The following is a 14,407-nucleotide window of genomic DNA, read 5'->3' on the forward strand; positions in this document are numbered from 1 at the left end:
CTCCAAGAAGGGGCAGGTGGCCAGGAGGGGCTCACAGGTACGCAGTGCTCCAAAATCCAGGGCTTGTATAACTCAAGACAAGCTCAGCATTGTCAAAAGCACCATTACTTGTGGTAGAACAGATTATCCCATAGTTTTCTTTTCTCCCCTAAAGACTCCTCTAATGTCTTAAATGAATTTTGGGATTAACTGTAACACAGAAGGAATTATTGGCATTATTTGCACTGCCATTTGCCTTAAAGTCTGTAATTATATCAGACTAAGTATATAGTGGAAACCTTTTCTTAAGGCACATCAAAAGGAGTTTAAAATGCTGTATTAATCATAAATCATGTCAAGTCCTAATGCATTTTAGTGCCCAAGGGTCAAGAAAATCTACTCTCATAATAATGCCAAAACAAAAGGGAAATTAGAAGGTTTTCAATTCTGTCCCTAAGCTACACACTGATTCACTGACATGTTGACATGGCACAGAGAGAAAGCACGAGAAAAACCCAAATGAGGAGCCTACCGTGAATGTCTTCCTTGCATACGGAGCCCCGGGAGTCAGGAGTTCCTCCGAAGTTACGGGTCTCTTCAACACTGTAAGACAGACACAAGGTCAAGGTGAAAAACCTTCTGGTCGTTTGTTCATTCATGTAGCGGATATTTACTGAATGCCTCGTATGTGACCGTCCACAAACAAGCATGGCAAGGATCTCCACCTCACAGTGTATCTTTCTAGCCAAACAGAGACAGAAAACATGAGCAGGACGATTAACCCTAAGCCCAACTTAGAGACTTCTGGAAAGAAGAAATGGCACAGGAGCGTTGATATTTTTCTATCAAGAAAAAGTTTTCTAGTGCTCATGCTTCTTTCTTTTGAATCCTGACACGTATTCAACAGGAAAAGGTTAAGAGAGAGACTTGACTCCAGCAGTCCCATAGCCATGTTTCAAGAGCTACCCCCCCACACAACATACAGCACACATCTCATTCACTCATGGAAGCTTTACTTATTTCTTGATCAATATCCTGGACTACATGGACACACTCACTGCCTCTTGCCCTGAGGAATGATGTTAGAGGAATGTTAAGCATATTCAGTGTGTGCTAGGCTCTATGCTAGGTACTCCAAATATATTATCTCATTTAGTAATCACAAAAGCTATCTAGCTAGGTTCCACATTATCCCTATTTTATTAGTGAGACACCAGAGGTTTAGAAAAGTTAAATAGCTATGTCCAGGATCTCAGCCCTCATGGGTAGCAGAATCAAGATTCAAACTCAGACACTGGATACCAAGGCCCAGCAGCCACCGTGACATGGGTCCTCCCATGCTCTCTCTCTCCATAAGCAGAAGGATGGGCTCAAAAACTCCAGAAGGCAGTGGTGAGTTTCCTCCTAAGACGTCTCTTCTTATCAGCTCGCTGCTGTTGCCCAGCAAGATGGCAAAGCCAGCAGCCAATCCCTAACTTGCAGGCGGCCTGAAATTCTGCCAATACTGTAGTCCCTCCTTATCTGTGGGGGACACATTCCAAGACCCCCCAGTGGGTGCTGGAAGGCACGGATAGGACTGAGCCCTAGAGATACTACATTTTTTCCTATGTGTACATATTCATGATCAAGTTTATTGTAGAAATGAGTCACAGTAAAAGATTAACACCAATACTAACAATAAAATAAAACAGTGAGAACAATACGCTGTAATGAATGTCTCCATCCATCCTGGGCGCACTAAGAACTTGAGAGGGGACTGCTATGGACATCCAGAGAAGCCAGCAAATGGGGACCCAGGGAGCCTCCTTACCTAGTTAGACAGAGATTATGACCTTGGGTATCCCAAAGAAATATGAGGGGGCAAGGCCAAGCCCCTAACCTGGCAAAGTGCCAGCCTTCAGTTCCCTTGGCTGGCAGCATTCAGAGGTCAGGGGCCAGTCCCGGAACAAGGGTACAGCAGAAAAAGATAGGGCAACACAGGGCAAGACCTCGATGACCCACCAGGAAGCATGGCCTTTACAGACCCTCTCTCTGTCAAAGGCAATGAAGTGCTTCTCATTGAGATGACAGGTGGCTGGGATGACTGGTTGCTTTTATAAAGCTCATAAAAGAGAACATGAATTTATATTCTCCCCAAAAGAGGAAGCAGGTTGAATATCAAAGAAAAGAACCTCTCAGATGAACAGGAGATAAGAGAAGAGGTCCACGGTTGAGAACTCAGACTTTTTAATTTCCTATCAGACAAGTCCCCCCTCTCCTCCCCAAAACCACTTCTGGGTGTATGAATTTGGATATAGGAAGCACACTGTACTGTAATATTTATTATTACTATAATATTACCATGATATTACTATATTATTACTATAATATTACTGTCCACTTCTTTAATATACATAATCATTCTTTTTATTGAGCTATAGTTGACATCTAAAACTATATTAGTCTCAGGTTACAGCATAATGGTTCAATATATGTATATATTTTTTGGCAAACCATCACCACAATAAGTCCAGCTAATACCTATGAACTCACATAGTTACAACCTTTTGTTTTCTTGTGATAACCTTTAAGATTTATTTTCTTAGCAACTCTGAAATGGACAATACAGTAGTACGAACTATAGGGGTCATACTGTATATTACACCCCAGGACTTACTTATTTTCTAATGGGAAATTTGTACTGTTTGCCCATCTTCACCCGTTCCTTTGGCAATGACCAATCTGTTCCCTGGAGATGTGAGTTTGGGTGTGTTTTTTTTCCCCATTTTCATTCCGCATATAAGTGAGACCACATATTTGTTATGTTGCATAAGGCTCTCAAAATCTACCCATGTTGTTGCAAATGGAAGGATTTCCTTTTTTTTTTTTTTTTTTAATGACTGAACGATATGCGGTTGTGTCATATCCCTCATCTTCTTCATCCATTCGTCTAGCCATCGACCCTTGGGTCATTTCCATGTCTTGGCTATTGTAAATAAGGCTGTGATGAACATGGACATGTAGATAACCTTTCAAGCTTCCGTTTTCCTACCTTTGGATAAATACCCAGCCGCAGAATAGCTGGATTATATGATGGTTCTCTGTTAGTTTCCTGAGGACCCCTCATACTACCTCCCACGGTGGCTGCACCCATTGACACTCCCACCAACAGGGCACGAGGGTGCCCTTTTCTCCACATCCTCGCCAACACTTGTTATTTCTTGTCTTTTTGACAACAGCCATTCTAACAGGTGTGAGATCACAGCTCATCATGGTTTTAAATCACACTGTACTGTGATATTTGACCACCATACTAATAAAATAAAATAAATTATAAATTAAAATATTTTAATACACTTGCCCTTTCTTCTGTTGAAAAATATAGAAATCGTGAAGCCCATGGAATTATCCTTTAGCTTTCTCTTTGTGTGTCCTTTGGAAGTTATTTGCTCATTATAAGAACACCAATCACGGGGAATATCTGGTAGCTCTTTTTTTGTTTGTTTGTTTGTTTGTTTGTTTTGGCTGGCTTAGGGCATTAATACACAGTACTAAAAAAAAATACATCCAGATGTAAATATAATGATTAATTTTAAATGCCTTACTGTGAAGCCCTGCTTATCTGCTTGAGAAAAAAAAAAATCACACATGAGCTCACTGAACCCTGGGAACCCTCCCAAGAGTGAGGGAGAAGCATGTCAGAATATGGGTAAGATGTAGGATTTATGAAGCATAGTTAAGACAATTGAGACAACCACAATGGAGACCCAAAAAAGGCAACCTGACCTTTCTTTGTTGCCTCCTTATCAGCATACTTTCCCCTTTGAGCCAAGTGGGGAGGAGAAAGAGGAAACAGGGCAAACCCACCCAGGAAAGGTGGAGGTGTAGTTCATTTAAGTAATTAACACTTCGCTCTGACTCTACCATTGTATGCAAATGCAAGCAAGAAAAAAAATGGCTTTAGCCTCACTGACCCTTTTCCGAAATTGAACTCTACTGCTTCTAACTCTAGGTTACACCTGTCAGATTTCGATCTAGGCTTCAAAAAGTCTATTTCTAAGAATGCAGTTCTCCTTTCTCATTCTACCTTATCAGCAGTGCTCGTTCATTGGAAAACACATGGGGGCTCAATGATTTTCTAGCCAGAGTCAGTGTGGAAGCCAGTTTCTTCATTCATTATGATTTTCCTCTTCCAGCTAACCCTCCAGAAGGTAGCAAAAAAATGTTAGATTAGGTAAAATACCCATTTGCCTAGATAACATCCTTACATAACAGTTTCTCCTAAAGCCCTTTGATCAATATTTATTTGTCCTTACTAACATGTGTATTCTCTCCCCCCTCCCAGAGAGATGATGGGTTCACTGAGGGAAGGGGTCATGATCTTTCGTCTTTATATCCCCAAAGGTGGTGATGAGAGAACAACATGAGCCAAAGGAACAAAGTGCCTTCCCTGAAGGTGATATACTGGACAGGGCGTGGAAAAAAAGGGAGTTGAGGGTGTTTTCAAGGCAGTGATTATTGGCACGATGGACCATGCAATCTAACCCTGGCAGAGCGGTGGGTAAGGGGCAGTGAGACGCCGGCTGTATCTGGGAATTACAGGAACCTGTGGGCTGAAGAACCGACAGGGTCAAGGAAGAAATGTTTTTAAGCACGAGCTCATCACCCATCTTTGCGCCTAGACTTTTCTTTCTGGAACGTAAAGGCCATGGAGTTCGATGAGTAGGATCATAAACGCAAGGCACCAGGAGTCATTTTCAGAGAGCGCAGGGTTTGCACAGATCCGTGCCTCTTCTTTGGGGCCTCCTGGGACCCAAAAGATCTTTGCATCTGCTCAAACCCTCTTAGGAGCGTGGGGCTTCTCCCAGACGCCGGGACTGCGGGTATCTTCCACTGTCTTCCCAACCGCCTCTGGAAAGAGCTGCCTTGCCCAAAGTCCTGCCCTCCTCCCCAAGGGCAGCTGACATCGAATGAATGCTCAAAAACAAGGTTGACAGGCCTGGCCGTGTCACCCCAAACTGGGACAACTCTGAAGGGCCACCCAGACTCCAGAGCTCCCCCTGGAGTCAGTGGGGCAGCCTGACCCTCCCTCTGCCCAAACCTCCATGTTTCCCTTCCGTTCGAGAGGATGCTGGCACCAGATTCCCACTCACGAGTGTCCCCACCACCCCGTCTGAGAATCTGCTGCCCGGGTGGTGGGGGGGGGACCCGCCTGCACACCCATCCCCACCCCAGCCAGAAACCGGGGCTGCCTTTCGGCCACTCACCGGACTTGGGGTTGCAGAGCACCGGGGGGCTGCTGCTCAGGGTGGGGCTGCTGCTGAAGTAGCCGCTGCTCCCACAGCTGCTCATGCTACTCCTCCGCACGGCAGACACGATCTTGATCTCCTTGCTGGGGCTGACTGTGCGGGCGGGAAACACAGCGGGTCACGGGGGGCGCTCGCCTCCCCTCCCCAGCCCACCGGAGATTGCAGCCGCCACACACCGCCAGGCCAGGCCAGCTCGCCAGGAAAAGGCACCCTGGCCTTGGAGTCAGAAAAGCAAGAATTTGGGCACCTGGCGGGGGGGGGGCTCCGTCCGTTTAGCGGGGGCCTTTGGCTCGGGTTCTGATCCCAGGGTGCTGGGATCGTGTCTAGCCTTGGGCTCCCTGCTCAGCGGGGAGCCTGCTTCTCCCTCTGTCCCTCCCCACTGCTTGTGAGCTCGCTCTCTCTCTTAAATAAATAAATAATCTAAAAAAGGAAAGAAAGAAAGAAAGAAAGACAGACAAGAATTTCAACTGCAGCCTGCCACTCGTTTCAGTTCTTGGAGCCTCTACTTCCCCAGCTGTGAAGTGGGAATAATGAGGTCCCACGGGATCCGTAGGAAGAGCGGATTACATGATGAATGGGAATGTACTCAGGCACATAAAATGTTATTTCAAGAATGACAGAGCCTGGGCTGAGCAGTCCTGGAAGGATGTAAATTACCTCCCGGCTTGACACTTAACGGATTAACGGTAATAATAAAGCCTCCTGATTTACTATGAAGTCACTAATCACCCAGAGGCATGGAAGAGGGAGATTAAAACACAAGACCACGTATTTAGCTCTGAAAGTGTATGTGGGGGTAGCAGTCGGGTCTGGTTCTCTTTGCCACAGAGTGTGTGGTTCTCAACAAGGGAGGGGAGAGGAGGGTGTACGGTCAAATGACAGAAGCCGCGGAGAGTCCCCGCTTAGTGCCTGGAACATGGGAAAGAAACAAATGCTGGCTTTTGTGGTAACCACGTCCCCTCTGTCCTCCTTTTCATCACTGTCACTTTCAGGTTCTAACTGACCACAAGGCACAGGCAGAGCTTAGTGCTAGAAGAGAACGGGAAGACTTACTCTGCATTGGCAGAAGGCTGCAGCCCAAGGGGAACACACGGCTGGGGTGTGTCTGAGCACAGACTGGGCCCCTGACTGGCTGCTAGTCCTCACTTTCCCTGAGGGGCTCTTGCTTCCTTCTTTCTTCCACCCTAGTTCTGTCTGTGGGGTGAGGGGGGTTGGGGCAGAAGCACTGGAGTTAAGACAGAACTGGCATGAGATCCAGCTCTGTCCACCCTTTTCTAGCTCTATAACCTTGGGTAAGCCCCTCTACTGCTCCATGCCTCAGTTTCTCCACCCACAAAATGGGAATAAGAAAAGTCTTTCCTCCGAGGGTATAGTGAGAATTAAAGAGGAAAACTATGCAAGCAAGCTTAGCTCAGTGCCAGGGGGCACAGAAAGGTGTCAATATGGCTGCAAGGGTTCTCATTGCCTCCTGCCATAAGTAACCAAGACACACATTTTCACTGTGCCCTGAGTTTCAGGCAAAGCCCAGATCATGCAAACCTTAGACCAACCAGTTTCTCGGGTCAATCCATGCCAAATTTTCAGAGGAGTTGAAGATAGCCGTTTAAGCACTTCTCCTTCTTCCAAAGAATGGCACCTCAAGTTAACCTTTTCCAGATGAGCGGGGTTATCTTTGCGGACCGCTGTCAGTGTCATTTCTGGCAGGGGTCACTGTAAATATGGGACTATGTGACCTTCCATGTGATGTCCTAGGCTTTATGAGCTCCTCTGCTTGCTTTTCACAATTTTTCTTTGTTCTGGGTCACCCCTTCATGCCAGGTTGACAATCAGTAGTCTTTTAGTTGAATATGCCCTCACAAGTCCTTATTCACTATTAAAACATAGAGTTTGTCAGTGCTCTGATTTAGAAAAGTGGATCATTAATGATATGTAAGAATTGTTTACAAATGAAAAGTAAATAAGGTAGCGTGAGAGCTTAAGAAAATTTCTATCACGAAAAAACATAATTTGATATAACTATGTTTTCATGACATCTAAATGGACTGCCCAGGAACAATATGGTCATGCTGGGTTTTTTTTCCCCCCATACTTTTTGGTTATGAATAAATAAAAAGGTGCCAGAGGACAGCCTTTCCAAAGGTGAGGCATCACTAGACTAGTTCTCAAAAGACAAACGCACCTGATCGCATACACAATGAAACTGACATACCGGACATAAAACTGGTAGATTTCCGATTGTCATGGCTCTGCTTCCTCAGGCAGAAGGGGCTGTCATGGGTTTCCTGAGACGAGGGCGATTTTTCATTGAGCAGCTCCATCAGTCTGCGCCTCCGCCGGAAGTTCATTCTGAACTGGTAGAGAAGGTTGCTGTCCACGAATGGGTGCTTGTTGGACACTGGGAAGGAGAAACAACAGACAGGTATGTCTGGTGTCCTGGCCACAGAGCACCGCAGCCAGGAGACTCTATCCAGCAGGGGTAAAAGTCTTTGGAAAGAGTGTAATTCTCCAGATGCCACATGAGCTTGTAGTCCACACACCACCCCAGGAGCTTTCCACGTGCCATGCACTTTAAAAATTTACTAACCCATTCCTTGGGCGAAGCCTGATTTCACCCCTGATCTAAAGCCATACTCTTCCTGGAGTTGTCTGAACCTCTATGCAACCTCCCGCTGAGCACTTACCACACGGAGCCTGCATTGTCTGTTCACTTCTCTGCCTTGTCCACTTAGCTCTAGGCTCTCTGGGGCAGTCATCATGGCTTCATGTGGTCATGTGTCCCAGCGCCCCACAAAATGCTAGTCTCATAGCCATACGTCCGTTTGTTTTTAAACTTTTGATTTTGAAATGATTATAGACTCAAAGAAAGTTGCAAAAATAATACAGAGACTACATATAATTTGTTTGTTTGTTTTGGTCGGGGAGGGGGGAGAAGTCCATCTCTTTCTTCCAACTAAGTCCCTCTGCTTAAGGGCCCAGACTGCATCTTAATCATTCTGGCAACCTGAAATCCTAAACTACCCCATGTTTGGCTCAGAGTAGGTGCTCAGTAAAAGACTGGTAGTGAACAGTCTGTGATGGGTAGTAGTTGGGTAAGCAATATGTCCAGAACACAGCTAACTTTAGACTATTTATGGCTGGTCTGTGCAACAGAGCTCACCTTAAACCAAGGTGTGGGTTCATGGTAGGTCACGAAGAAGTTACTGGGGCATAGGAAATTGGAACATTAAAGACAATGCATCTCTAGTCTTTCCTAAACTAAGTATAGTCCCTTTGAATCCTTTCCTTTATTCTGAAATGATATCATCACAGCTTTTTTGTTGTCCATTCACCCACCCAATTATTCAACTCACATTTATTGACTTAGGTTGACTACATGTTGTGTACATTTTTTGTCCTGCAATTATGAAATGATGGTAAAAAGAGATAAAAGGTGTTTTTTTTAAGGTACTTATTTTGGCAATATTTTTTTTGAAATGTGAAATTTAAAATTCTGTAAATCACTAAGAAAATAATCTAACACAAACACTGAGAATCATATTAACTCATTTATCAATAATAGTAACCAGTATAGCAGCCTCTTTAGGTGTTTCACAAATAGCATCACATCCCTTCTGGCTCAACACCAGGAAGTGAAATCTAGGGTTATAGTTGTGTTTATCATGCACATTTGCTATGAGCAATTCTGGTTACATGAATATCTAAGCCTCAAATAGGTGGGTCCCTTTTAAGAGAGTCCCCTGCTAACTTTTAACTTAGTGATTCACATGGTTGTTTCACTGTCTTTAAATGGTGACTAGTCCCTTTGGCTAAACGCATGATTTTGGCCACCAAGACAAATACACTTAATTCAGTGGTAGTTCTGCAATGTTCTTAATAAATGATGTCATTCTTGGATTCAGGAAATGCTGAATGCATCTTGGACCAAGAGATTAGCCAATTACACTTGAATATGCTATCTACAAATAGTGGTTCTTTTGTGGATAGTCAAAATCTTTTTTAATTTTTATTTGTTTTTTAAATTTCTTTTCAGTGTTCCAGAATTCATTGTTTATGCACTTCAACCAGTGCTCCATGCAATACGTGCCCTCCATAATACCCACCACCAGGCTCACTCAACCTTCCGCTCCCCACCCCTCCAAAACCCTCAGATTGTTTTTCAGAATCCACAGTCTCTCATGGTTCATCTCCCCCTCTAATTTCCCCCAACTCCCTTCTCCTCTCCATCTCTCCATGTCAAACTTTAATAATAAATTTACTTAATCGCTACATTCAACAATGCTATTTTAATAAAATTTTGTAGAGAAGTTATCTATTTCTGGCAAACTTTTCGGAGTGTATTGAGATCTTTTAAATCCTCAGGTTGACTTAGGCAATAGTATCTTAAATTACAACCTGAAAATACACACTTCTGTATACATTTATTAATACCTACTGCTTTCTCTTTGGAGTGTGACATATACAAAACAATGGCTCTGGTATAAATAAATACAGAAAAACACCCTAAATCCAACCAAATTCCAGAATGGCCAAAAGTACTTTAAAAAGTATTTTTAATTGAAGTGGAAATTTGGCTGCCAGTTTAGTCTCCTCAGGCTTTAAATACCGAGACCTAGAGTTGAAGTCATACCTATGCTCCATTCTCCACCTCCCCAGCTCCCCACTACCTACAGCTCAGAGGGTAAATCTGGCATCTGGGATGAATGGGTTAAATTCAAATAGTCCTTATTCATCCTATTCCCTCTCCAATCCTGCAAATGATCTTAAATGTGATCAACCGAATCAGGGAAAACAAAAGTTGGATGAGACAGCAGACCACACTTGATAAGCATAATGCCAAGTGGACTGTAAGAACTCAAAAAATTAGACCTCTATTATTTTACAAGCACTGTTGTTATTTTTATAATTACCCTCATGTACTGATGATGATGCCATTTGGCTTATGGGAATTCAATTTTATGACACACGATATTTAATGCCCCACTTCCATTGTCAAGGGCTCATTTGGATTTTCACGCCCGAGGAGCAGCCACACTCTGTGAAAACGAAGGACTCCGTGTGTTCATCTTCCAGCTGTGTGGCTGGAACAGATGGAGTCCAATTCTCCTCTCAGAATAGAAAAGTGACAATTGCATGTGTCACCTGCATTGTTTTCAATAAATTACTTGGCTTTTAAAAGGTTTTTTTTTTCCTCTCTCACTCATTAAAAGTTGGATGACATGAACACTGAATTTCAGGCATTTGCTTTGTTTGTGAGCATAGCCTTAGGTATACCAGAGATAAATGTAGTCACAAAATCTTGATGAGCACAGGTAGACAGCCATATTATAGCAACGATCAGTTGACACATGGCTTCCATTCAGTTATGCAACAATATGAGCACCTACTAAATTTCGCACACCATGCAGTTATCTCTCTTAGCACGGTGGCTGGAATATGACAACTTATCTGCTCCTCCTTTCAAAAACCAAAGACTGCTAAAAGAGACATTGCTTCATATAAGAACGGAACAATTAAGTTGGGACTCCATTACACACTCTCTTCGGCTGAGTAACTTTAGAAACTAATATTACGCAATAAAAAGTGAAGGTTCTAGAGTTCAATGACCTCAGTTTTGATCTCAGTTCTGCCAACCTGACTAGCAGAGTGCTTTAGGCAACTTACTAAACTTTCAACTTTTCACGGCTTTGCTGTGAAGGAAAAATGGGATAATGGATGTGAGAGATTTGGAATATCGTCTGAAATCTAGTGGTTTAAGTCTTCTTGTTCTTAGACTCCTAAAGATTGACTTTAGTCTTCGGTCATAAATTACCCATGTAAAGCCTCAAGAAATAAACAATAGCTAAATGACAGGACAGTTTATATTCCAGAGAGAGAAAAGCATTGGTTCCTCCTACACTTTAACATGACATCCACTATATGAAATCCAAAAGCCATTTGCTACATAGGCGACTTACTCTTTGGTAAACACAGAAGAAATAACCTAAACTCAGAGGGAAAAAATTAAAGAGAAGGAAAAGAAAACCATTTAGGGGAAGGTAACTGGTGGCTCTAAAACTTGAGGTTGTTCCAATTCTTTACTTCTCAGATCCCAACACTGTACAGAACTTTTATTTAAAGTAAATATTGTGATACGAACAATTTGACAAATTTTGTTCTTTGCTCCTTGAGACTATGAACCTCTAACCAGGAATAAGTAAGACAGAATATTCAAAGCTGACATTCGATATCTGGTTTTTCTAGTTGTGCTCTTTCAATTATAGTTATAATTGAAAAGTGATAATTATTTATCCACTCAATTTATAATTTCTGGGACTTATGAAGACTTTCCTCTCATATGGGTAGCATTCCCAAGGGGCTTGACTCGGCTTCGTATTAAATCAGACATAAAAATAAGAGTAAAAGCAGACACAGCCAGAAAGCTGTAAATACAAGAGGACCTAATTGCTTAGGAAAGTGGGGGTTCTAGAAGCACTAAGCTCACCATGTTGTTGATACTTGGTAAAAGAAAAGAGATCCTGATTTGCTGCGTGGTTTTCCTTTTTAGAAAGCATGAGAGAAATGTTAGAGTGACATACATAGATTCTTTTTGTAGACAATGTGGCTACATTTTTCTCTTATAAGTTTTTGGATGACTTCAGCAAACACAAAGAGACCTTGAAAGTGATTATCTACAAGAGGGGAAATTGGCTTCTTCACCACTGACACATAGAATCTAAACATGAATATAAAAATCTATCATCTTGAAACCTATAAATTCAGCTGAACATAAAAGACATTTTAAGCTACTTATCTAGTTGGATTGAAGAAGGTCACATACTTTCATTCATCCTTGAAATGTTTGCTGGCAAATGACATAACACAATAGGCATCATGAAACAAGCCCATTGAACCCAGCAGTGTGATGGGGAGGGGGGTTGGGAGGGAGGGAGGGGGAGAGAATGTGCAGTCACCAACTGCTCTCTGGATGGCATTTCATCAAACCTTTAAATTTTTATTTATTCTTTAATTTTTTTTTAAGATTTGTTTATTTTTTTGAGAGAGTGTGAGTGGGGGGGAAGGGTGAGTCAGAGGGAGAGAGAGAATCTCAAACACACTCCCCACTGAGTGCAGAGCCACCCAGCTCGGGGGGCACTTGATCCCAGGACTCCGAGATCATGACCTGAGCCCGTATCAGGAGTCCGACACTCAACTGACTGAGCCACTCAGGCCCCAGGCATCTCCATCAAACCTTCTTAAAGGTGGTCTTGGATCTGGGATTACATAAGTAACCTGGCAGAGTGAAAAGAGGGCTTAATGGGGGGGGGGGGGGGAAGGATAATGCTATCGCCATGAGGAGAATGATCAGCAAGGGATGAGGTGGGGCACCATACTGCAAAGGCAAACTGGTGCCAAAGCTAAAAGGTCTTCCAGGTCACCTTGAAGACAGGAGACCCTCAGCAGCTGCCCTGATAAGCCTCCCTCAACGGTCCTCCGCACAGCAGAGGTTGGTGTGGCTCACTGCTTCCCCCAGGGCACCGTGGTGGGTGAAGGATCATTCGGGACCATCTGGGCTGTCACTCTATCCTACTCCTCACTCCATTTCCTCTCGTTTGCTTTCTCATCTCCCTTTACCACATCCTAAAAGGACCATTTCCCCCCTGCAGACATTGTATTGACATTGACAAGACATTGACAAGCGTACTGACCAAACCTCAAGACTAAACACATCACGATCTAGTCCTCAGATTTAGGGTTTCTAAAAGGCAAATAAAATGTGCATATGCAGGGGTGCCTGGGGGGCTCAGTGGGTTAAAGCCTCTGCCTTCGGCTCGGGTCATGATCTCAGGGTCCTGGGATCGAGCCCCACATCGGGGTCTCTGCTCAGCAGGGAGCCTGCTTCTCCCTCTCTCTCTCTCTCTCTCTCTCTGCCTACTTGTGATCTCTGTCAAATAATTAAATAAAATCTTTAAAAAAAAAATAAAGAAAATGTGCATATGCAAGTGCTTCACCTCCCCTGCCAACAAGCCCAAAGCCTTCCGTTGTCTCAGTGTCCAGGGAAGGCTCTGCGGCCTTTGGCCTCCCTGCTCCTACTAATTCACCGCCCTTCAGAGTCCAAGCAACTCATGCTGCTTGGTAGGCTGCAGATTAAAAAACTGGCAAGACAAAAAATATTGATATCATGCTTTTTAATAATGTGTTTGGTGGAAAACACACACTGAGAACTAACTACAACAGAAGATTAAAGCTATTTTTTTTTTTAATCTGAGCTATACTTAAGGTCGTAATTACCCATCTCAAACCATCCTAAAGGAATGCAGGAGTTGAAAGAGCCCTGTTTCCCCAAGCAGCAGAAGTCCTTGATTCAAGAACATTAAGCAATTGTTTTTAAGTGCCTGTGGCACATAAGGACAGAGAGAGGTGCTTGGGATCCTAAACTCTTCAAACGGCAGTAACAACAGTGAGTCAGAGAACTAAAATAATTATTTCCTGAGCACCGACAACATTAAGTAGAGGATATGAAAACAGGAAATTGGTTTTAGGGTATAAAGTCCTATTAACTGATACTACTAAAACAAAACACTTCACATTCACAAAGTTAGAACCCAATTACACTAACTTAATTAATTGAAGGGAGGAGAGGATGGGAAAGAGACAAGGAAGAAGGACAAAAATCACCCTAGAAAAGATAGCAGAAAAGAAGAAAATCAAAACATGACATTGTGATGGCATAGGTTTCTGAATCTTCTGTGTCTCAGTGCCAGAAATACAAAGGTAATAAACAGACGGTAGGTCAAATAATGTTTTCTTCTTCTCCATGCATCATTAAATAATAGGTGGGTACATTCCAAAGACTAGAACCTTCACTGTTAGTGATAGAACTCCAGACAAAGGGTATGTTTTTCAGAGACTAAATCATACCATAAGGACAAAGTTCTAAAAACAAATTTATTTTGCCCAGGAAATGGAATACTGCACCTACAAAAGTCAATGAAAACCATTTTGTGACTCTGTTCTAGATCTTTTGGAATTGTTGGCATAAATCCAAAGGCCTCATGAGAGTACCTCCATGTTGATTGATTTAACATGTATGCATTCAGCACAGAGTATGGATAAGATACTGCCTAAGACCAGCAAGGGTGAGGCCATCAATGTGATACCGA

General features: G+C 43.1%; 1 protein-coding gene across 1 annotated transcript in view; it reads right to left on the reverse strand.

The window, feature by feature from the left end:
* The window catches only part of DEPTOR (DEP domain containing MTOR interacting protein), a 133,303-nt gene that overhangs the window by 35,977 nt on the left and 82,919 nt on the right, over nt 1-14,407 (reverse strand). Inside the window, exons 5-7 of the mRNA XM_047725462.1 lie at nt 7,477-7,662; nt 5,226-5,360; nt 512-582 (exon numbers count right to left, since the gene is read on the reverse strand). Of these exons, the coding sequence (XP_047581418.1) occupies nt 512-582; nt 5,226-5,360; nt 7,477-7,662 (392 nt within the window). The remainder of the gene's footprint in view (nt 1-511; nt 583-5,225; nt 5,361-7,476; nt 7,663-14,407) is intronic.

This window comes from Lutra lutra, chromosome 4 (assembly GCF_902655055.1).
Source record: "Lutra lutra chromosome 4, mLutLut1.2, whole genome shotgun sequence".
Lineage (NCBI taxonomy): Eukaryota > Metazoa > Chordata > Mammalia > Carnivora > Mustelidae > Lutra > Lutra lutra.